Raw genomic sequence first — 21399 nt, 5'->3', positions numbered from 1 at the left:
TGACGTCTTATGTGATCTTGGAGGAATCTTTTTTATTTTGTAGTCTGCACTGCAAGCAGACTCATTTTCTGTCCTATGGGGAGCACAGACTGAGAAACTGCGGATGCTGTGCTGATGTTTAACATGACCAGGCTTGTGTGCAAGTCTGGTGCTCCTCTGATCCCTATTTCCCTTTGTCATCCTCCAAGAGCAGTCCCCCTCCCACTATGTCACACTTTATTATTGGATTTTCAGTCTTATCCACATGCACAATTTGTGCCGCTTGTTCTTAGTATAGTTTATTTTGGCTATTTCCCTCTAAAAGAATTAGTTAATAAAGGGCATTCGCACACCAGTTTTTGTTGTGTGAGAGCTTGGCTGGCACAGCTTTTGCCTGTAGAAAAGGCCTTCCTCTTTTAAATCTTTAATAGTGCAAAATTCTTGTCAGCAGAGCAGGCAGTGAAGTGAGAAGCCAGACTGTGTGTGAGAGCTGCTCAGTGCATTGCTTTTTCAATCAGTTATAAGAATGTCTGTATTTTCAAATGTTTGACGAAGTGACTAGATGCTTACAAACTCAAGATGGATAGAAATTCAATACAGTAAATGTTGCTTGTTGACAGGGGAGAGGGAAGGGGGTGGTTTTGTGTAAAGAAAGAAGTGTTTTCTTTGTGGCACTGGCAATTTGAATGTAGTATTCGCCAAATGATAATGGCTGTATGCACTGTATAGTGCATTTCAGTATAGGTCTTCAAGCAGTTCACAAGGTTACATTCTTCAGAGGAGGAACTCGAATGTGTATTTATTTGTGAATCCCTCAGCCCAGATGTAGCTCAAACAGGGAGAGTGGTTATTGGCTAGACTCTGTGAGAGGACAGAAAATCTCTGCAGCTGAAAGTTCTTCAACTATCCCGTCTGTTCCTCTTAAGGACAAAAACACAGGAAATGCTAAAACTGTTTAAGCAGTCTTAGCCTGAGGTTCTGCTGGTAGCTAAGCTGATCAGTGGTATACTGCTGCCAAAGGGAGGGGATCTCACTCCTTATCCCTGCTCGTAGATAGGAAGTGTTATTCCCTTTCCATAGATGCCTTAATTTAGTAATGCATCAAAAAGCTCCCTCTGCCCAAAACACGAAGTGCTTTCTGCTGAATTGCTGAAAGTGTCTGTGAAAGGGTTTGACAGGCACTGATGCTGACACAAAGTGACTGGCAGGAGCAGGGAAAACTTGGGAAGATCGAATCCTTTTGGAAATGATAAGCTGTTAGTTCAGCTTAGTCCTTGTAAAATTGTACCCAACTCTTTCAGGCCATCCTCGTGCTTTTCTGCATATTTGTAAATATTATTGAGCTGTAACTTAATAGGGGCTTGACTTTCATGAAGAACATTCATGGTTAGTGTCTTCTTAGGCTCTAGGGAAGGTGTAAATATGGGGGAAATGGGTGAGGAGAGAAAGCTGGTTTCTTTTGAAATAGACTCTCCATAAGCCTTTTGCTGTGCTAGGCCAGACCTTGTGAAGCTTCTGTATGAGAACAGGTGATGGTCTGAAATGAAGAATCTGTTTCAAAGTACTGTTAAGAGGAAAAGAAGTCTCTTCAAAAAATCTTAAGTGATAAATGGGGTTCTGCTACAATCTCATCAAGGAAAACGCTGCTCTTTAGCAGTGGGCAATATTTATTTACCCTGTAGCTTTGCTAAGACTTTGTAAGGCTGGTAGTTGAACTAGGCTCTTAATTTCTCACAGCGCACCTTTCTGTGGTTTGTGGGGGGGGCTGGGCAGCAGTGAGTATCTCAAGGAAAAGCTATTTTTTTGCAGTTGCATCTTTGCAGAACAGAAAGCAGCCACCATGGTAGCTGGGTGAAGAGACATGTATTCCAATCATTTTCTAAAGCGAGTGGTTACACTGAAGGCTGCATTCAAATTTACTAGCATTTCCAGCTCTGTGAGGCTGACCTAGGAAGTCTCCCTGATCTAAATGACCCCGTGCCACAGCTAGCCGCCACCTCACTTATGCTGATGCAACTACTTGTGAAGCCATGAAGCTACCTGTAAATCTGGTTGTTGAAATGATCTGCTTAAAACAAACAAAAAATAGCTTTAGAGAGTTACTTTCAACCTGCTATATTTTAGCAGCCTGGTTTATGGGATGGCTGTACAAACTGTTGGCAGTACCAAGGGGAGAAGGAGCAAGTGTCAGCTTTACCAAAGACAGAACTATGCAACTGTATTCTCTGGATGTGGTTCTACCATCACTTTAAACCAACACAGGAATGAGGTATAGCCTCAAGGCCCTTTTGTCCCTGCCTGCACAGGCTTGACACAAAGCTCGTGCTGGTGCAAGCGTTTGCATGGCAGGCTGGGTCAAGGGGCTGTTCTAGTTCGCTGTGCAGCCACACAGTTGCTGGAACGAAGGAGGAGAGAGCAAAATAGGCCCTTTGCCAGTGAGGAATCCAGAATGCTTTCCTGGAGAATGATTTCCCCAAATATCTGTAGGTATAATAAAGCAGATAGATATGCTTGGTTTATATCTCTTGGTGTCACCTATTGATCTGGAAGTTCCCCAAGCCCAGTAACAAGCTATTAAATGTGCTCCATCCTGAGATAATAGGGGTTCAGGCTGTGGATGAAGAACAGTAGTGAAAAGGTTTGTGCTTGAGAGAATAGTGAATTTGAATTCAAATGCTTTGTAATTCATTCTTGGTAGATTTTTAACATCTAAGATTTAGCTAAGCCTACCAACCGACTCTTTGGGGAAAGCTTCCCATTTGTAAGTGACAGTACTTGTACCACTAGAATTGTGCTGTTAGCAAAAGATTTTGCAACATTGGTGCTGTGATGTGGAATCAACTGGGAAATTCACCTCCTTTGTGAAATGCGTCTTTTTCCTGATCATAGTTCCTTAAGGGAGCTGGAAGACTTAGAAGCCAAAGATATATCCTCCTCCTCCTTTATTTCACTTCTGTGACTAAGACTTGACCAATGGTTTTTGTGCATGCTAGAGGCAATATTCAAGGATGTGCAACTAGCCCTGAGCTTCCGTTCAGCTGTCTGAAATGAAGGACTGTGACACCATACTGTGGCAGAAGGCCCAAGCCTGGGTTTTGGTCTGAAAAGAACAGGAGACAGATGACTGCTATTAATCTATATTCTGACATGTTTTTTTCAGCTTTTCATTTAATCAGTAATTCATTTGTTTTTTGTCTTTTTTTCTTTTTTGTTTTTTCTTCCCGGCAGGAAGGTAAAAGGAGGCAACATAGATGTACATCCATCTGAGAAAGCCCTCATTGTCCACTATGAAGTGGAAGCAACAATTCTTGGGGAGATGGGAGACCCCATGCTGGGGGAACGCAAGGAATGTCAGAAAATGTAAGGTCATAGCAAGTTCTGATAGCTTTTTCTGTTTTTAACAGAGTTATAAATTTGATAACTCAAAGCATGAACAACCTGTAAGAAATAATAGGTTCTAATCTTTATAAAACTTAGTATCAGATTAATGGAGGGTATAGAAGCCAGGATGTGCCTAGGAAAGTTAACATCTAAAACACATGCTGTAAACTGATTTTCATCTGTGTACTTTAAGACATTTTGTAAAGAAAAGCAATTATTCCCATTTTACATGCTGAGAACCTGAGGTTCAGAAATGTGAAGTGATTGGTTCCTACTCAGGTGGTGGTTAATGTCAGAGCAAGCAATACTACTGAACCTTCTGACACCCTCGTGCCCTAGCTTTTAGCCTGCTTACCTCCTGTTGTTTCAGTCTGTCACCCCTGCTAGTGATTTCACTACAGCATTCCGTTTTAGATTTGCTTCGTATTTTCCTTTTAAGAGCACTGAAGCATTCCTCATTGAAAAAGTCCAGAAATTTCATTTCCGAACTACAAGTCTGGATCTTTCCCTTCCCCCCCCCCAGTGAATTATTTTTTAAAACTTTTGAGCTGAAGTGGCTGCCTGTGTGAATGCATGTAGGAAGAATAAGAGGGGAAGAGAACCCTTAAACTGTCTAAAAATTTTTGAGTGCATCAAAAACTTTCTTCTGGTTTCAGATGAACTGGCATAACTTGCATCAGCAACATGGTGGAATTCCTTTTTGCTCCATCCTGATATTAATGCCCACAGAGATTTTTTTTTTTTCCTTGTTGCATATGGGATCTTTACTGCAGTGCTCTCAGAACTATAGGAAACTCCTGACATTGCATCTGCAGGTGCTACAAAAGAAATTTCCTTGTGCAGCTAATATCCTCAGCTGTTTCTCATTTGGGTTTGGGGGTTTTTTGTGCTGTACTCCTTTGCAATCCTGAGCACTTTGTTTTGGAACTTATTACAAATACATTATTGGCTGTTGTATCTGAGATGGTTATAAGGGATCTGTTCGCATAGCTGAATTTAGCGTTGTTGACTGTTGGCTGAGAAAGAATTCCACCCTGTCAAATCTGTTTGACAGTTACTTGCCTTTTTGAGTTGTAGAGAGTCACTGTTTTGACGTTATCTTTCCAAATCATAGCACAGGCATTGGAGATACCTGGATCATTTCTGCCTTGACAAATTCATGACTGTGTAAACTTAAATCGAAGGATGGAAAATATAAAAATCTAGCAATTGAGATGAAATCTGTCTGACTGTGTTTCAGCATTCGGCTAAAGAGTCTCAATGCAAATACAGACATCGCTTCCCTGGCTCGGAAGGTAGTTGAAGAATGCAAACTCATTCACCCCTCCAAACTTGCAGAGGTAGAACAGCTGTTATACTATCTACAGAATCGCAGAGATGCTTCAGCAGGGAAAGGTAAATAATACAGGAACAAAGTAGCTTGGGGGTTGGAGTGCTTCAGTGTTACCAGCAAGTGCAGTCTGAGGTTTCTTTTAGTTGATACCTTAACTTGCTTGATTTAAACCTTCTCCAGAGAGGTGAGAATGGGGGAGGTGTATGGTTAAATGGCCCTTGGAAAAAAATGATCATCTTGGGGGGTGGGGGGGGTAGGGTTATCATTTTAACAATCAAAGTACGATTTTTGGTTAGTCAAATTTAGTACTGATGCTTCTTACTGGCTGCCTAGTGTTTCAGCGAGATCTTGGAGGCACAGATTTTGCTGTTCAGTGTAGCCTCTTTGAATCTCATCTGCTCTTGCAGTGACATCAAAAGACAATATGAGGATCTTCCTGGAAGGACCTCGGTTGTCACTTGCTGCAAGGGGAGATGGTGTTAGGCCGGATTCAGACTCTCTGTAAAGCCAAAGCCAGGAGTTTCTGCTAAGCTTTGGTACAGTGTTAAAAACAGCTTGGGCGGACACACTTGTTTACTTCATAACTTCCTGATGAACGAACTACTGAGCACAATAATTCTCTGCTCTGATGCCAAGGCATCTTAGTGGTGCTCTATGTATCCTAAGTTCATCTTCTATTTTCTGCTCAATGGACAATTTCATACTCAGCATCCAGTCCTGCATTACTTTGTGGACAGCAAGGTTTCGTGCAGTCGTGAAATGGTAAGCTCTGTTCTCAAGCTGAATAACTTCTCTCAATTGAATGAGTTTAAAACAAAGATTAATGTTACTGCTCTGGGTATTTTACCCTCTTTTATCATGTATATATGTGTCTTGGTGTATTACAGGACAGATTTGATTCTGCTTGGACACTGTGGCAAAGCAGTTAAGCTATCTCACTGTAGAAATGAGTATGTTTCACTCTGCGCTTGCACTAAGATTTATCGCTCTCTGCCTCCCCAGCTAACTGGGCTATAACCGATCATTTGGACTGAGGAGTCAAAGGCGTCTGAGGGTTTATTTTGCTCCCTGCGTGCTGTTAGCTGCAGAAACTGAGACCCCTTAGCTGTGTTAGTCTAAGGGGTCAGTGTGTTAGTTTAAGGCGTCAGCTGGATGCAAGGGGACTTTAACCTTGGTCTCTACCAGAATGTATAATGCAACAATACTGAGTATGCTTTTATCTGTGAACATGTGTATCTTCAACTGTGGCCATGTCCTTTTCATTGTAGAAAAGAAAGAGAAATCCAGTAAGCCAAAAGATCCACCCCCTTTTGAAGGAATGGAGGTAAATACTGGTGTTAGAAGAGAAACACAAAGGCCTATTACTTCTTAAATAAGTGGTTATATAAATGGGGGTGGGGGAGGAAAATGCTGAATTCTCTTTTTTCTTTATGTTTTTTTAAACAAAGAACTTGGTTTAGAAATATTGCACAATGGAATAAAAAATCATTTCCATAAAGGGTAAAATATTTGACTTGCATACTTCTCCTTCTGAGTATAGCACGCAGCAGGACAGCAAGTGAGGTCTGGAACATCGGACAGGAGGCAGGGAGTCATGTCTGAGCATCCTTTGTTTCTTATAATTAAATATTCTCAGATTTCCTGGTGTTTATTGGCAGTGATTCTGTATGCATTGATTTTTTTTTCCTTGTATTTTATTTTTTTTCCAACAAAACTCAAGGCTATGCACTCTTTTGTCTGCAGAATAGCATTGTGTTTGATTGTGTTGAATTGACGTCTCTTTCTCTGTTAAACCCTTGCTTATTGCTGCTTTCAGATTGATGAGGTTGCCAATATCAATGATGTGGATGAGTATATTGAGTTACTCTATGAGGACATTCCTGACAAGGTGCGCGGCTCTGCCCTCATCCTGCAGCTGGCTAGGAATCCTGATAATCTGGAAGAATTGCTGATCAATGGTAACTTTAAAACCCAGTGGTAACAAAGAACTTAAAGTTCTCTTGATATTGTGCTGGTTTTGCAGTGCTTTTTTCTCTAGGGAAAAGTAATTTACTGTTTATTTGGGATATCTGTGTTTTGTAGTTTGTTAGGCTGTGCTTCTCAGTAAGTTGGCTGTCAAAGCCTGTTTAGATCTTACAAATGGATGCTACTTAGGCTGTTCTAGGTGGGTTCCACACCTAAAAATCTTCCTGGCCTCAATAGGCTTCAGCCATTTGTTCTGAACCTAGTTATTTTGATGATAAATTACCTTAAGCTGGCATCACTGCTGGAGAAAAGGGAATGTAGATCTCTATCCTGAAGACCGGACTGAGATGAAAGTTGCCTTGAAAATGGGATTTGCAGTCTGACATAAAGATGGAGGTCTAGTATCCAACAGAGTTGATAAACTGAATGTGGATGTCTGACCCACATATTTCACTAGCATACCATACTCTTTTTATTTATGGATCCATCTTAAAATCGTATCAGAATGCATGATATGTACTTACATATGCATTGTGCTATGTGCATTTTGAGTGCTACGTCAACACGGAGTAGTGTGTGTTTGTAAATACATATGTGTATATATGTACATATCCTCATTTCCCTACCCACTCTCCCTTCTCACCAGGACTTTATAATCTGTAAAGGTGAGTCAGGCAAACAAAAGATAAAGGAGATCCAAGCCAGACCTCCAGAGTGATAGTAGGTTCATGTCTTGTTAGTTTAGTCCTTTTCTTCCCTGCCCACTTTGTCTCTTTCCTTGATCCTCCCATCCCACATTCCTCAATGATTTCTTCAAAATATCCGCTGCCCATCTGGCAAAGATTATTGTAAAAACTGGGATGGGAGAGGAATGGTAAGCTATTGGATAATGGCTTGTCCCCATGAGTAGTTGAGTGTATTTTACTACTTGAAATTGCTAGTTGTTGCTTTTCTCGTTCTTCTTGTTCTGATCTCCTAACACGGTGCATCTGAAGAGGGACTAGGCTGGGGAAAGCAAATGGAAAGGATATGCGATCCCAGAATGAAAAATAAGCTAAAGTATGACAGCAGGAAATATAAACCAAAATATTAAATAATACAAAAATTTTAAAGGGAAAAAGGTAAAAAATAAGCAGATGAGAAATTATAGTTGTCAAGGCAGAAATTAAAGGGATTTGGAAGTGAATGTGATGATGATGTAGGAAGGGGCTGGGAGTGTAATATGGAGCATTCAAGTGGCAGAGGCTACAGAATCTTAAGGTTAGTAGTAGTTTTAAGATGACCTTACTGTTTTGTTGTGGTTTCCTTGTGGTTTCCACCTCGTTCTAGGGTTTGTCTCCGGATGATCGGTCGGTCAGTATACTCTCTAATACTTTAATACAGTCTCCAAAAAGAATGTTAGCATCGTTACATATTACAGTGAGATAGCTCCAAAACTCTTCCATTAAAAAAACTGATCCTGGATAAGATGTATTCAAATTTTGTATCTCTCAAACCAAAAAAGGAGGAGCTGAAATGCTGATGCTCGTGTGAATCTTGTCTCCTTTCAGAAACTGTCCTGGGTGCATTGGCTAGAGTGCTGAGGGAAGACTGGAAACAAAGCGTGGAACTTGCTACTAATATAATTTATATCTTCTTCTGTTTTTCAAGGTAAGTGCAGGGTCTCTGTGTTTAAGATGAAAAGGAACTTTTTCCTGCTTGGTGGCTTTTCATTTGTTATTTGCATTGTACTGCAAAACTTTACTGAAACAGGAAAAAATACTTTTGCTGAGGTGAAAACACTTGTTACAAATGATGAAATTATGGCACAAAAAGAACCCCCGTGGTGAGGCACTGTGTAGAAGTGGCAGGCAGAAACTATCTAGTAAGGATTCTGACCCACAGCCAATAGGCTGTGCTGCCATCTTGTATTTCTCTCGTACACTCCTAGAGGGAAGAAACAGTATTCAAAACTGAAGTGAATGCTTACACATATTTCGATAATTCAGTGTTTCAGCCTACCTTGCTTAAAAAGTAATTCAGATGGAATTGGTAATGCAAATTGACTTTTAGACTTCTCTCGTTTCTGGCGCGTAGAAGGTCCTTTGAGACACTTATAATGTGAAGAGTGGGGCTGATAGGTAAACATTTCCTTTATGTGTAAAAATCAGAATGTGTTTTTATTTCTACTTGGAACAATATATTAAAATTTTGTCATTTTCATCCCATAAGAAAAAAATTGTATTTGGGACCATAAGATTAATTTAAAAAGACAAAGCTAATTGTTTCTATGTTCCTTCTGTATTCATGTAATAAAGCACATATCACTAAAAAAAAAAAAAAAAAAAGGCAAATTAATTTTCCTGGTGAAATTTGTTTTTGCTTTGTCAGCACAGCTGCAAAAAAGTTTGTCCTTTTAAAAGCTTGGAAAAATATTCATGTTTTCAGGAAGTGTTATTGTGTTGAAATAATTTCCCAATAGAAAAATGTTATAAGGGGCAGAGGGTAACTACCATTTTTGTTATGACACTTCAGATGCGGTTTTGGGACCTTGCTGCCCTAGATGTCAAAACAGATTTGGGGTTGTTTGCAGTTTATTTCTTTCCTCAGACATGTTATGTATTCTTCAATGTAGTTTTTCTCAATTTCATGGACTAATCACACACTACAAAATTGGAGCTCTGTGTATGAATATCATAGATCATGAGCTGAAGAGACATGAGCTTTGGCAGGAAGAACTAGCTAAAAAGAAGAAAGCTGATATCCTTTTGGTGTGCTGGGGCAACTTGATAGCTTCTGACTTGTCTTTGCTGTTGTTGAGTTATTTGAGAACTGCATACAGCAACTTTTATGAATGCAGAAGAACTTACTTGGAAGTGCAGAATATAATTGCAGATATGAAAAAGACTGAAAGTGAGAAGTTTGTGCTGGTTAAAGTAATTAAAACAACCCAAGAAAAAACTTAGTTTTATTTTATCAGTAGTATGTCATGAACTTTTTTTTTTTTAACTATTAGAATCTTTTTACACGAAGGACTAGTTTTTTGGGTTTTTTGTTTGTTTTAAATCATGCTGTGGATTACAGGTTTAGCAAGGTTCTGCCGAGGTAGTCTCTTTCTGTTGGTTCTCCCATAGATCTTTTGTTTTCCATTAGTGATCAGATAACACCTCTGTGGACAATATTCGTCCAGACCGTGTAACTTTTATCTGAACTCCTTAACTCCCGCTATTTACTTGATGAAGATCCTGAAAATCAAACCCTGAAAAAGGACTATGAGAAAACTTACAAGAAGTATCAAGGTCTGGTTGTCAAGCAGGAACAGCTACTGAGAGGTACCAAAGCCAAAGAGCAAATCCTTTCCTTACTTGTGAGCGTGGGTAGAGAATCCTGCTGGATGCTTGTTATAATTAGGAGGACTTAAATATACTGAATGTGTGAAGGAATGTGGAGGAGCTTTACCAAAGAATAGGGAGATGATGAGTACTTAATCAAGTTGTTTGATGGTATGCTAATACCATCATGTATGCTAACAATGTATGCTAACAATTTTTAAAATGATCTACCAGGCTTGGAGAAGTAGCAAAGGAGATGACTACTCTTTTTTGCTAGTGACGTTGGTTTTGGGGTGAGTTGGGTTTTGTCTTTACTTAGCTGGAAAGCTGAAGCTTGTATCTGACTCAGATTGAGTAGCTTTTAATATGCTTATTTCAGTTTTGTCTTCAAACAGACCATTTCAATCTAACATTAAGTATGAGTGGCAAAGCCCTCCTGGGAGGATTTTTGCAAAACTCTCCCAGGAAAAGGTTTTTTGTTCTTTTTTTGCTGTCTTTTTTTTTTGGGGGGGGGGAGGTAGAGGGGGTGTTTTGGTTTGTTTTTGTGTGTTTTGTTGGGGGGGGGGGTTGTTTTTAATGGTTCCCATTGGAATAGAAAGAAAAACTTTTAAAAAGCTTCTAGTGATCATAAATTTTATGATCTAATATTTTGCAAAGCCAGTTTTAGAACTATAATCTTTTTAAAAACTTTCTAAATGTGAATGAAAAGCACTGATGGTCAGTTTTCTTCAAAATGCATTGGGAAGAGAGTGGAACCCTTCTGAAAGTCTTGTCTTAAACACTTAATGTATGTATAAACTCCTTTAGTTTCAATGTCTTTAATTTGTTGGTATGATTTGTCTTGACTTTTAGTTGCGCTTTACTTGCTCCTAAATCTTGCTGAGGACACTCGCACTGAGCTGAAGATGAGAAACAAGAACATTGTCCATATGTTAGTGAAAGCACTGGATCGAGACAATTTTGAGTTGCTTATCCTGGTTGTATCTTTCTTGAAGAAACTCAGCATTTTTATGGAGAACAAAAATGATATGGTAAGGCTCATAGCAATCCGCTGCAATGTTGGAAAGGGATGCACACTCTCTAAAGACTTTGAGTGGTTGGAGGGAAGAGGGAGACGTCTCTGTCTCCACCCAAAGTATCTATAGCCCTGGTTGTTGTGGGTTTTTTTGTTTTGTTTTTGGTGGTTGCTTTTGCAGGGGGAGAGGGGGTTGACACTACAAAAATGAATAAAAGAAGGAAAGGCAAAGACAAGCCGTAACATGCTGCAAAAATCTCTGAAGAACTGTACCATCCCCAAAATACCAAAATATGACATAAGGAATTTCAAATTTTGAAGTTAGCACCCCAAAGTCATGTCATATGCGCACTTAGAGCTGCCTGTGACCTTTTCCCCCCAAATTAGACTCTTTTGACAATGTATTAATGTCTCTACCATGTATTAGCTTGGAAAGGGAGATGTAGTTATCCATTAGCAGTCTGTTAATAGTAGACTAGTAGACTAGTCTACTTCTTCCCAAAGTAAGCTTGATCTTCAAAGGCACCTCAGAACTGTTCCTTCATGCTGCCGGTAGCTCCCATGAAAGGAGCTTCCATGGAGGCAGCAGTACTTTTCATAAGCTTTTGTAGGCAAAATCTCAAATATCTGAAATTTTAAGTTGTTTCCCCACCCGACTTCAGGGTCTGGCTGAGTATCTTGTTTAGTATGTTCCCAATGGCAATGGTATAGAGAAATGCCTTCACTTCTGTGCCTAGGTATGCCAGTTTGCTAATTAAAATGCTAAATTTTCCTTATCCAAGAGATAATCTGAGACTACTGTCACACTTAGATTGTGCAATGAAAAGGTTTGTGTAAATACAATAGAAAATTAATTGCATCTTTGTTACTGGAATTCTGTTATACCTCTTGTCTACACTGTTTGGTGAATATGCATGCATATCTCCCATATTTATATAAGGGCATCCTATTTCTTAAAAATAAGACACCAAGCACGTGGTTTTGAGGAATGTAGAGTATTTATCAGGTGATTGGTCTTTGATTTAATTTATAGTTGTGTAGTGCCCTGAAGCACTTTATTAGGAAAATAAGGATTAGCTCTGCAGCCTGCTGATTTGCTGGCACACTTTTCACATTCCATTTGATTTAGTGGAAAGACAAATGAAACAATTGTGGAGTTTATTTTCTTGCAGAGTGTTTGAACAGCCATGAAAAGATTTTTGAAAAGGTTTGTATGCTTTAGATTAGCTGTCTGTTAGAACATTTCTATCAGATAGTAGAGATGCATACTTTTTTTCTCTAAAATATTATTATGGAAGCTACCAGTGAAGGAGAAGATGTTCTGATATTTGTATCAGAAGCAATAACACACAAATTTTGAAGGCAAAATGAACCAAGACTAGTTGTGCAGTGCCTGATTCTAAGTAAAACTAAATAATCCACCTATATTTATAGCACATTCTTTCCCTTGGTATTCAAGTGCCATATTAGACTCAAAGCAGTGAAGTAGGAGTTCTTGCTATCTGATTGTTTTTGATCAAAGGTATCCAGTCAGTTATTTAAATATTATCCTGTGCCATGTGGTGAGGGCTGTAGTTTCTTTTCTTAGAATTTATTCCCCGTATATTTATAACGGGAAGACTAATTACATACATGCAAATGTTTGAAGAATACAAAGTAGTTTTATGTGCTTTCTTCTGGCCAAAGAAGGTTCTGTGAGGCAGAGAATGAATGCATTCAAAAGATTCAAAAGATTTGACAAATAAAAGCAGAGAAATGTTGCTTAAAAGATGATAAAAACTTTCTGAAGTCTTGCCAGTCGATGATCAGATGTCTTTTCTGGCTGGTAAAGAGAACATGATCTCAGGAACTGATACCACTTAGATTCCATTTTTTAATTTGAAAGTGATACATGTTTCAAGATGACTTTCATACTTTTATTAAATTAACATACAGGATGGCATGCCTTTTCTGAGAGCACATGCAAAGTTTGGTCTAGGGGTTCATTGAAATTCATAATGAAAGGTCTCAGATTCTTTTTGGATGCCAGTATTCTGTCTGTCTTGGTTGGGTATCTATTTGACTTTAATGTCAGTTGCTGCAGGGTTACTTGTGTTTAAATTTAAATGAGCTTCCTGCTCCCCTCCCAGCCTCCCACCCCAGTCCTACAAGTGATGTCTTCTGACCACATTCTCACAGTATTCCAACTGTGGGGAATATTTCCAGGATGGCTAAACTGTTTGCTTCAAAACTTTTTATTCACCATTACCCAGTAACAAAATACAGAAGATTTAAACCACAGTTTTATAAGTAAGGCTGCTTCAGATGAAAATGCATTGACAGTCACTACTATGGGTGGAAATTGCACTTGTGTGTGCAAATTGTGTGAATGTATAAAATAGGGCTTTTAAATTGAACACAAAGTTAAGTTTCAATGGATTATGGACTTGATTCTTTTTCTTGATATACAGGTTGAAATGGATATTGTGGAAAAACTTGTGAAAATGGTACCCTGTGAACATGAAGACCTGCTGAACATCACTCTTCGACTCTTACTGAATCTCTCCTTTGATACAGGCCTGAGAAATAAAATGGTACAAGTTGGTCTGCTTCCCAAACTCACTGCACTTCTAGGTATGTTTTCTCTTGTTCGAATACAGACATTACTTTGGGGCCAGTGAAGTGGTGGGCATCACGACAGCATGCCGAAAATTTGCTAGTTTTTATTTATTTATTTTCCAAATAACTGTCTCGCTATCTCCAGTCTTTCTATCATTCAAATCATCTTTTCAGATGATTTAAACAGAAGTCTAAAATAATGAAATTCCCAGTAGACTAGGTTCCCGTTTTCTCTTAAACTGTTGAATCAGTTTTCTTGTCTTTAAAAACAACTTTGATAGCTAACTGAGAGCCATTTGAGCTGACGCTTAAATGACGCTTGTATTTTGGAGGAGTGCCCAGGAAAAATAGCCAGTTACCTCAGGGAATTTAGCTGATGGAGATACCAACTGCCTCTTGTTATAAAGCTGCATATACCCACTACTTCTAGTTAGTGTAGTGGTCCAGATAAAGAGGTTAGACTTGAAGCTGACAAAGCTGGGAAACTTCTAGGCAGGACTGATTTTTTGACTTTAAACTTGACAGCCTGTAATTTGTAGTAAGCCCCTGTGAGTACTTCAGATACAAGTGAAATTTTGTTGGCTGTGTGGGAGAGCTATGGATGCAGTGAGGAGTTTGGAAAAAGCACAGGGTTCTCTGATTTGTTCTTGTACACTGGAGTTTTAAAGAGGAAGCTTTTATTGCTCCTTGTGTGCTCTTTGGCTGATACTGTATAGAAACTGCTTTTGGGTAGATATGCTGCATGTTTAGTAGGGTTTGGCTGTAGGAATTGCTGAGTGCTCACTTTTAAGTAGGAGCCGAGAATCTTGTATTGCAGTGCCCTAAGCACGTAAAATGCTCTGATGCAAGACTTTGTGAATGTTTTCTGTGATGTGTTGGTATTGGGACGCACTGAATCCAGTGCAGCTGGTATATCCAGATTTGATGGAACAAGTGGGATGCAGCACTGAATTTATGAGCTTTCTTTCCTAACTTTATACAGTCTTTAGATTATTTGCCTTCTCAATTTTACGTTCAACCTGAACATTACCTTATTGCTGTTTAGTATACAAGTTAGTGCTATGAAATCTGCACTGGTTTGGAAGCCTTAATTTTGTCAGCAGCTAACATAATGGCTACCTGATATATCCTGAAATGCCTCAGATCTGTTCATGCTCTCTGCCCCCAACATGTCTCCACTTCCTATCCTTCTCCAGGCTGAGCTAGGAGGAAGAATAAAATGACATTTGGAATCCCTATTCAAATATTTTCTCTCATTTGAGAGAAGATATTGCTAGGTAGGCTGGTTCAGCTTGGATCATAAGCTTTTTGGAGGAGGAACTTCTCTTTTTTTTTTTTTTTTTTTTTTTTTTTTTTAACCACCCAGCACTGTGGTCTGGGACTGGGTCTAGGGCTTCACAGACAACTGACATGACTTGGATCACCAAGATGTCCCAGCTCCACAAATTCAGTATTTAACACTGGTGTCAGATTAAACTCATTATTAGATACCCACTTTCTAATGCCTAACTCTAATGTGGAGAGGAGAATTTCTCTTCAAATGCTATTCTCCTGGACTTAGACACAGACCTGTGCTGAAGACAGTTCAGTTCAGTAGAACTGGCTGTTAAAATCAAAATCTGTTCCTGAAGCATCTGTTAGAATAATCTGTAGCAAATTCTACTAGTGCTTCCAGAAGTGTCGCTGCCTGTGCTTGGCTCCACGGGCAGTTCTTCTTTCCTTGATGTGGAAGTTTTCACCTCTTTTTATTGTGTGGAGGCATGTGCTGGTTTCACAGAATCACAGAATCACAGAATCACTGAGGTTGGAAGGGACCTCTGGAGATCATCTAGTCCAACCCCCCTGCTCAAGCAGGGTCACCTACAGCACATTGCACAGGATTGCATCCAGGCGCATTTTGAATATCTCCAGAGAAGGAGACTCCACCACCTCTCGGGGCAACCTGTTCCAGTGCTCTGTCACCCTCACAGTGAAAAAGTTTTTCCTCATGTTAAGATGGAAGTGTCTGTGTTTCAGTTTGTGCCCATTGCCTCGTGTCCTGTCGCTCGTCACCACTGAAAAGAGTCTGGCCCCATCCTCTCGACACCCTCCCTTCAGATACTTGAACACATTGATAAGATCTCCTCTCAGCCTTCTCTTCTCCAAGCTAAACAGGCCCAGCTCTCTCAGCCTTTCCTCATAAGAGAGATGCTCCAGTCCCCTAATCATCTTTGTGGCCCTTCGCTGGACTTGCTCCAGTAGTGCCACATCCCTCTTGTACTGGGGAGCCCAGAACTGGACACAGTACTCTAGATGTGGCCTCACCAGGGCTGAGTAGAGGGGGAGAATCACCTCCCTCGACCTGCTGGCAACACTCTTTCTGATGCAGCCCAGGATACCATTGGCCTTCTTGGAAGGTTTCCCTAGCTCCTCCCTTTAGAATTGCTTGATACTCATTTTGCAGTGTGCTGATTAGAAAAACGTAAGTAGAAGTGTTATCTGTTGTTTTACCTGTTTCTAAGCCAGCTCTGATTCACAAGAATTTTCTTGTCATGGTGATTCAAATAATTCCCAAATACATAATTGTGTGTGTCCTGGCTCAGGGAAGCCTGTAACCTTAATAATAAAATAATCGTGTGCCAGATGCCCCTTTTATACAGGTTATTTGGGCATTCGACACACATTATTCAAGTCAGTACCCTTCAGCTTACATTTGCAGGTCACCTTAAAGTGCTAACACACCTTAGCAGCTGTTGACAAGTTACCGTACAGCTCCTAATACCAAGAGGTCAAGCTTGTTGACTCGGTCTACTGAAATTTACCATTTGTGCATGCTGTGCCTTTGAATCTTTAGCATTGGGTTTGAGATGAGTATAAATTAAGTATATTAGGTGCTTAAGAAGAGAGTTGAGATTGCAAATAAGTAATGGACAGGTTTGTCAGGCAGCAGTTTAGGACTGAGCACTGAGGTGGCCACCTTTGACAGTAATTTTGGAGGACATACAGCTTTCTCAAGGGACATTTAATGGCTTGGGAGCAGGACAGACTTGATATGAAAGGTAGGTTGAGGCTGGAAGTTGAGGGGCTTAAACTGAGCTAGCAAAGGAATGGACCAAGTATGGTATGGATATATTGGAGAAGAACCATCTTCTTCCCCTCTTGCTTCAGATCATTGAGGCTGCTGCTGTGAAAGCATGGACATGAGAAATTCTACTCAGTCTTGGTTTCCATTTTAATTAGCCTTTTCTTTTTAATAGTGCCAATGCTTGCTTCCTCATGTAGCTTTGCCAGTCAACACCACTTGCTAGTTTTCGTGGCTTCTCTTCACAAGTCTGAAGTATTGTATATGACAAGACTCCTCCTGCTCCTCCCTCCAGACACCCAAGTTAATCAGCTGCAGCTGATCTTTGTTGTGCTCTGAATCTCAAAGAGTTGGGTGCAGCTGAGGGAAATTTAGCTTCAGACTTATTGTTCAGAAGCTGGAGCAGAGCTGTGGAGGCCTGTAAAATATAGCCTGTTGTACTCGGATATGTCCATACACAAGCTAATTGAAAGGGTGTGGAAAGAGACTTTGTTGATTTGTGACTTTGGTTCTCCTTGTAATTCCTGAGTCTACAGAGTGATCATTTTTTAAAAATACACTTTCTGCGTGAATGTTTTATTTGCCAGATATGTGGTTTCAGTAGACTAGGGTGAGAATTCAGGTGAATTCACCAAGCGGTTTAAACTGGACGCTTGCCCAAGATGTGGAAAACCCGGGTTCACTGCCTTGTAATCATCACCTTGGAAGAAGAGCCCAAACCTGCGTGCTACAGAATATTATGGAGAGGCTTGCTTCACCCTTACACTGCTCTTGCTTTGCTTTGCATGGAATAACTCAAGCAACGTGGAATAGGAGATTGACTTGCTCCAAATACATGAGAGTTTGGTTTGTGTATTTGCTTGTGGACAGTATACAGGTAGAAAGTGGGAAATGTAGAGTTGAGCCTTAAGAAGGCAGATGCAGATCCTTCCTTTCCCCTGTGGCTGCCCTTCCACTGTTGGGCAAAAGGGGAAACGCTACCCCTATTCATAACCCTTCTCCTGGGTTTGTGATGGGTTTCTACAGTAGAATGCCTGGCAGGAAACAAAAAGCATTATGTCTACAGGGAAGAATAGGAAAAGTCACTTCTTGTTTGGCCCGAATCCACTTTGTTTTTCAGTTAACTGGCCAAACCAAATACAAAATTTTTAGTACAGCTCTCTTAAATGCATGCACAGCTTGTGGTTCACGTTCTTCTAATAAGGGTGCTCTTTTGTGCTGCATACAAGTGATTTTTTTTGTTGTTGTTTAATCCTTTGTGAAGCAAGACAAATAGTCCTACATTCTCTGTGAGAACAGCAGGGAGTTTGTGCAGCAGACCCAGCTGAGTGCTGCTGTGTGTGTGATGCGAGGCTGCAACCTCCTCTTGGTGAATCCCTGTTGAGAAGGAGCTTCTGGCAATATGAGGGTGTGGCAGGCGGTACTGGGGTTTCTGGTCCACCCATGAGTTAGTCATTGCTTTGTAAAGGATATAAATGATAAGAAATGGTGTGGAAACTGTTACAGAGGGAACGGTGTTGATGCTTGAGGGACAAGAGTAGTAGGGAGGATTTTTTTTCTCTTCCATGAGTATTTCTGGATGCATGCAGGGAGCAAAACTGTGATGTGTGGATTCATTCCTTTGAGCTGCTGGACGCTTGTTAGGTATAGTGAAGACATAATGTCTTGAAATGCTGTTCTCTTTTCATTCACTTCCCGGTGCAAACCATGTTTGAAGAGTGAGAACCCAGGATGCTTGGAAATTAGGACCCCACATCACCACCACCAAAGTGTCTCAATTTGGTTGCTTGAATCACTAGCTGCTTTTGAAAATCAAGGTCTGATTGAACACAGGTATTCCTGTCCTGAAAAATGGGTGTGTTGCAAAACAGTACCAGTTACAAATCTGGCCCAAAGTGGGGTGAGAGTGCAGCAGGGTTGTGCATGTGCCTGTGCAAGTGTTACACAGTGTTAAGGTGTTCATCTCAAAACAACGTGAGGTGGTGAACATCTTGGGCTAAGTTTTTAAGTACAAATTGCTGTGACTAGAAGAAAATCAGCTTTGTGGGTTTGTATTTCCATTTAGCCAGGCAGATGAGTTTGTTATACAGGTCTCTGAAATACAATGTGATCAGTCCCAAGTAGCAACAGTACAGTTCTTCCAGTTACAGTGTAGACTGACCCTATATTCTTTATGAATGTGAGCATCCTGATTTGAACACCTTCATTTCTTGGTGCTCCAAGGCTTCATATCAGCATACTGAGAAGGAGTATCTATGTCATCTTATGTAGAAGTTTTAAGGGTTGTGTCATAGTTTGCTTACTCCACAATAGGTCAAACTTTTCTTTTATGAGTTCTTTGTCTGAGTTGGAGATGGCCAGAACAGGGAGTGACTTTAACTGTCCCTGATTTAGTCCTCATTGAAAAGTCCATCTTCACTGGATTCATTGATGCAATTTTTGTGAGTCTTTTTATTATCTAAAATCCCTTCTGGAAACTCCTGTAATTCCTCTGATATTTTTCCCTTCTTTATAAGTTAGGTTTAATGAGCAATCAAAGAATTGCCAAACAGTTGTAGGCTGGGTTTTTAAACAATCAAGTCTTGATATGGTATGCAGCCAAGCTGGATTGTACATTGACTGGTGTTTAAAAGCCCAAGAAGTAGTTTGCTCTCTAATTAACGGTGCGCTGTGGGTTTTTAATGCCTGTTCCTTTTATGAAAGTTTCTTTTAAGAAGGCTTAAAGTAGATGTGTTCTCTTTATGAGTTCACTTGGCCTTTTTGTAATGAACTTATTATGGAGCTTCACACATCTGTTGGAAAACGGAGCTTCTTATAGGCTACTGCAGTGTTTTTTCCAATTTTAATAAGCCTCGTTTATCCTATAAAGAAACGTACGTTTTCTTACCTGATCAAGTGAGCAAACAATAGGGGTCAGATGTGGCAAAGACCCTAACAAAAAGCACATGTCCAGCCGTCAGGGTGAGGTAAAGTCATATCAGGATTGCTTGAAGTTATTAATGGCAGTAAAATTTATGCTTCCTCCTGTTTTCCCAATTAAATTGAGAAAACTTTTTTTTTTTTTTTCCTGAGGTGGCTCTGCAGCAGCTGGTTCTAATACTTGTTGTGTGAATATTGCCTGGGGTGTCTCCATTCCTTTATAGTAGAAGCTGGCTGAAGCACATTAAGTAACAGTTCAACTGCAGGGACCAGTCTGTTGGAAAGCAGTAATTATTAAGGGATTTATTTTAATGGTAGGTTTTTTATCATTTGTGGTGAGCATGGCCAAGGTTGTTTTTTGTTTTTTGTTTTTTTTTTTTTAACTTGAAGTTCAACCTCTAAATCTTTTAGATGTCTAAATAGTTTTGCTTTCAATAGCGCTGAGAACCTAGCGTGTCCTCCTGGCTTTAGCGGAACGTTGGGTACGCAGCGTGTCTTAGAATCCAGCAGTTGTTTACGTACTTTAACTATGGATTTAGTCAGCAAACTTTAGTATTGTTAAATTGGCTTCTGATGTTGGGGAATATAAAATTCAAGGCAGAAAGGCTACGGTATCATTAATACTGTGTTTGAAGCAAAAATAGGATCCCCACAGACTTTGTTTTTTAGGGCAAAAGCCTTCACCTGCTGCATTGCTAATGGTGAGTTGTCAGGAAAGAGTAACTGAAATTTGGGACATCATAATCTTTATATTTGCTTGGAAGTTTTTGAGGTGTGCTATCTAATATTTTTCTGATTTCTTTAGTTTCTAACTGTCGGAAGTTAGAAACAAAGTGTTTTTTCAGTTTTGTAGCTGTTACAAATAGATCCTTGCTAATCTGAATACTTGGACTGTGTGACTGTTCAGATGAGTGGAAGCTCATTGCTGCAGTGTGCTGCTCACAAGTGCACATGTGTGTTTAGTTATATTATTAGCTTTTTTAACTGAGGAGGATAATGTTGGCATAAGACAAAAGAAGCAGTGAATGTCATATGTGTTGACTGAAAACAGAAATGCTTAAGGTAGCAGCAAGGACAGGAGCGGTAGATATGGCAGCAGTTTAGAGTTGAGGGAGCTGAGTTGTCAGAAGCTCGCTGATCTGATGAGCAGGAAGGATCCCATGAGCCAATATTTCTCGTGTAGCCCTACAGTATGTTACTGCATAATGAAATGAATTCTTTTAATTGTTTCTTTTAATTTGTTTCTTTGCTCTGGAGCAAGTTAATACTTATCAGTAGAACGTAAATCTAGTCAGCTACATGAAGTGTCGACATCTTAAAGCTTTACAGGGCATAACTTGGATGCCTAAAGCATGACAGGACAGAAACAACCAACTCCAGTTTCTAGGAAAACCTCCATAAGAAAGGGATGAGGCTCTTCTGCTTTTCTTCCTAATCTGCGGCAAAATCTTCGTAAAGGCTGTATGAGGGCCAAGGTAGGAGGGAGAGAGAAGCACCTTTCCCAGACCCTTTGTGAAGCCTGTGGATAAAGGGATTGTCCCAAAGGATCGTCTGGAAGAATTTTGCAGATGTAGCAGTCACACAGATCCCAAAGTTTTTACAAGTTCAGACATAAGAGGGAGGTCTCCAATTCACTTGCTCTTTTGAAAACAGCAAAGCATCTTAACTCAGAAGAGTGGTGTTTCTGCTGCTTTTCCTGGAGTTCCTCAGACTGTCTTCTCCAGTGCAGGATACCGTCTGCAGGTTTCCCCATATCTGCAGCTGGTAAGGTGAAAAGTCCCTTGTAGGTTGATAGTATTATCTTTGGACCCTTTGAGCTTAGGGGAAAAGAGATATA

At 40.0% G+C, this 21399-nt stretch overlaps 1 protein-coding gene across 3 annotated transcripts in view; it reads left to right on the top strand.

The window, feature by feature from the left end:
- The window catches only part of KIFAP3 (kinesin associated protein 3), a 72387-nt gene that overhangs the window by 1511 nt on the left and 49477 nt on the right, over positions 1-21399 (top strand). For all 3 annotated transcript variants that reach the window (XM_067300655.1, XM_067300654.1, XM_067300656.1), the window contains exons 2-10: positions 3208-3339; positions 4601-4755; positions 5962-6017; positions 6510-6651; positions 8209-8308; positions 9273-9397; positions 9871-9969; positions 10822-11000; positions 13435-13597. In XM_067300655.1, coding sequence (XP_067156756.1) covers positions 3208-3339; positions 4601-4755; positions 5962-6017; positions 6510-6651; positions 8209-8308; positions 9273-9397; positions 9871-9969; positions 10822-11000; positions 13435-13597 — 1151 coding nt within the window. The remainder of the gene's footprint in view (positions 1-3207; positions 3340-4600; positions 4756-5961; positions 6018-6509; positions 6652-8208; positions 8309-9272; positions 9398-9870; positions 9970-10821; positions 11001-13434; positions 13598-21399) is intronic.

The sequence above is a fragment of the Apteryx mantelli genome, chromosome 8 (assembly GCF_036417845.1).
Source record: "Apteryx mantelli isolate bAptMan1 chromosome 8, bAptMan1.hap1, whole genome shotgun sequence".
Lineage (NCBI taxonomy): Eukaryota > Metazoa > Chordata > Aves > Apterygiformes > Apterygidae > Apteryx > Apteryx mantelli.
Note: the sequence above shows the minus strand (reverse complement) of the source record. Positions and strands in the feature narration are given on the sequence as shown.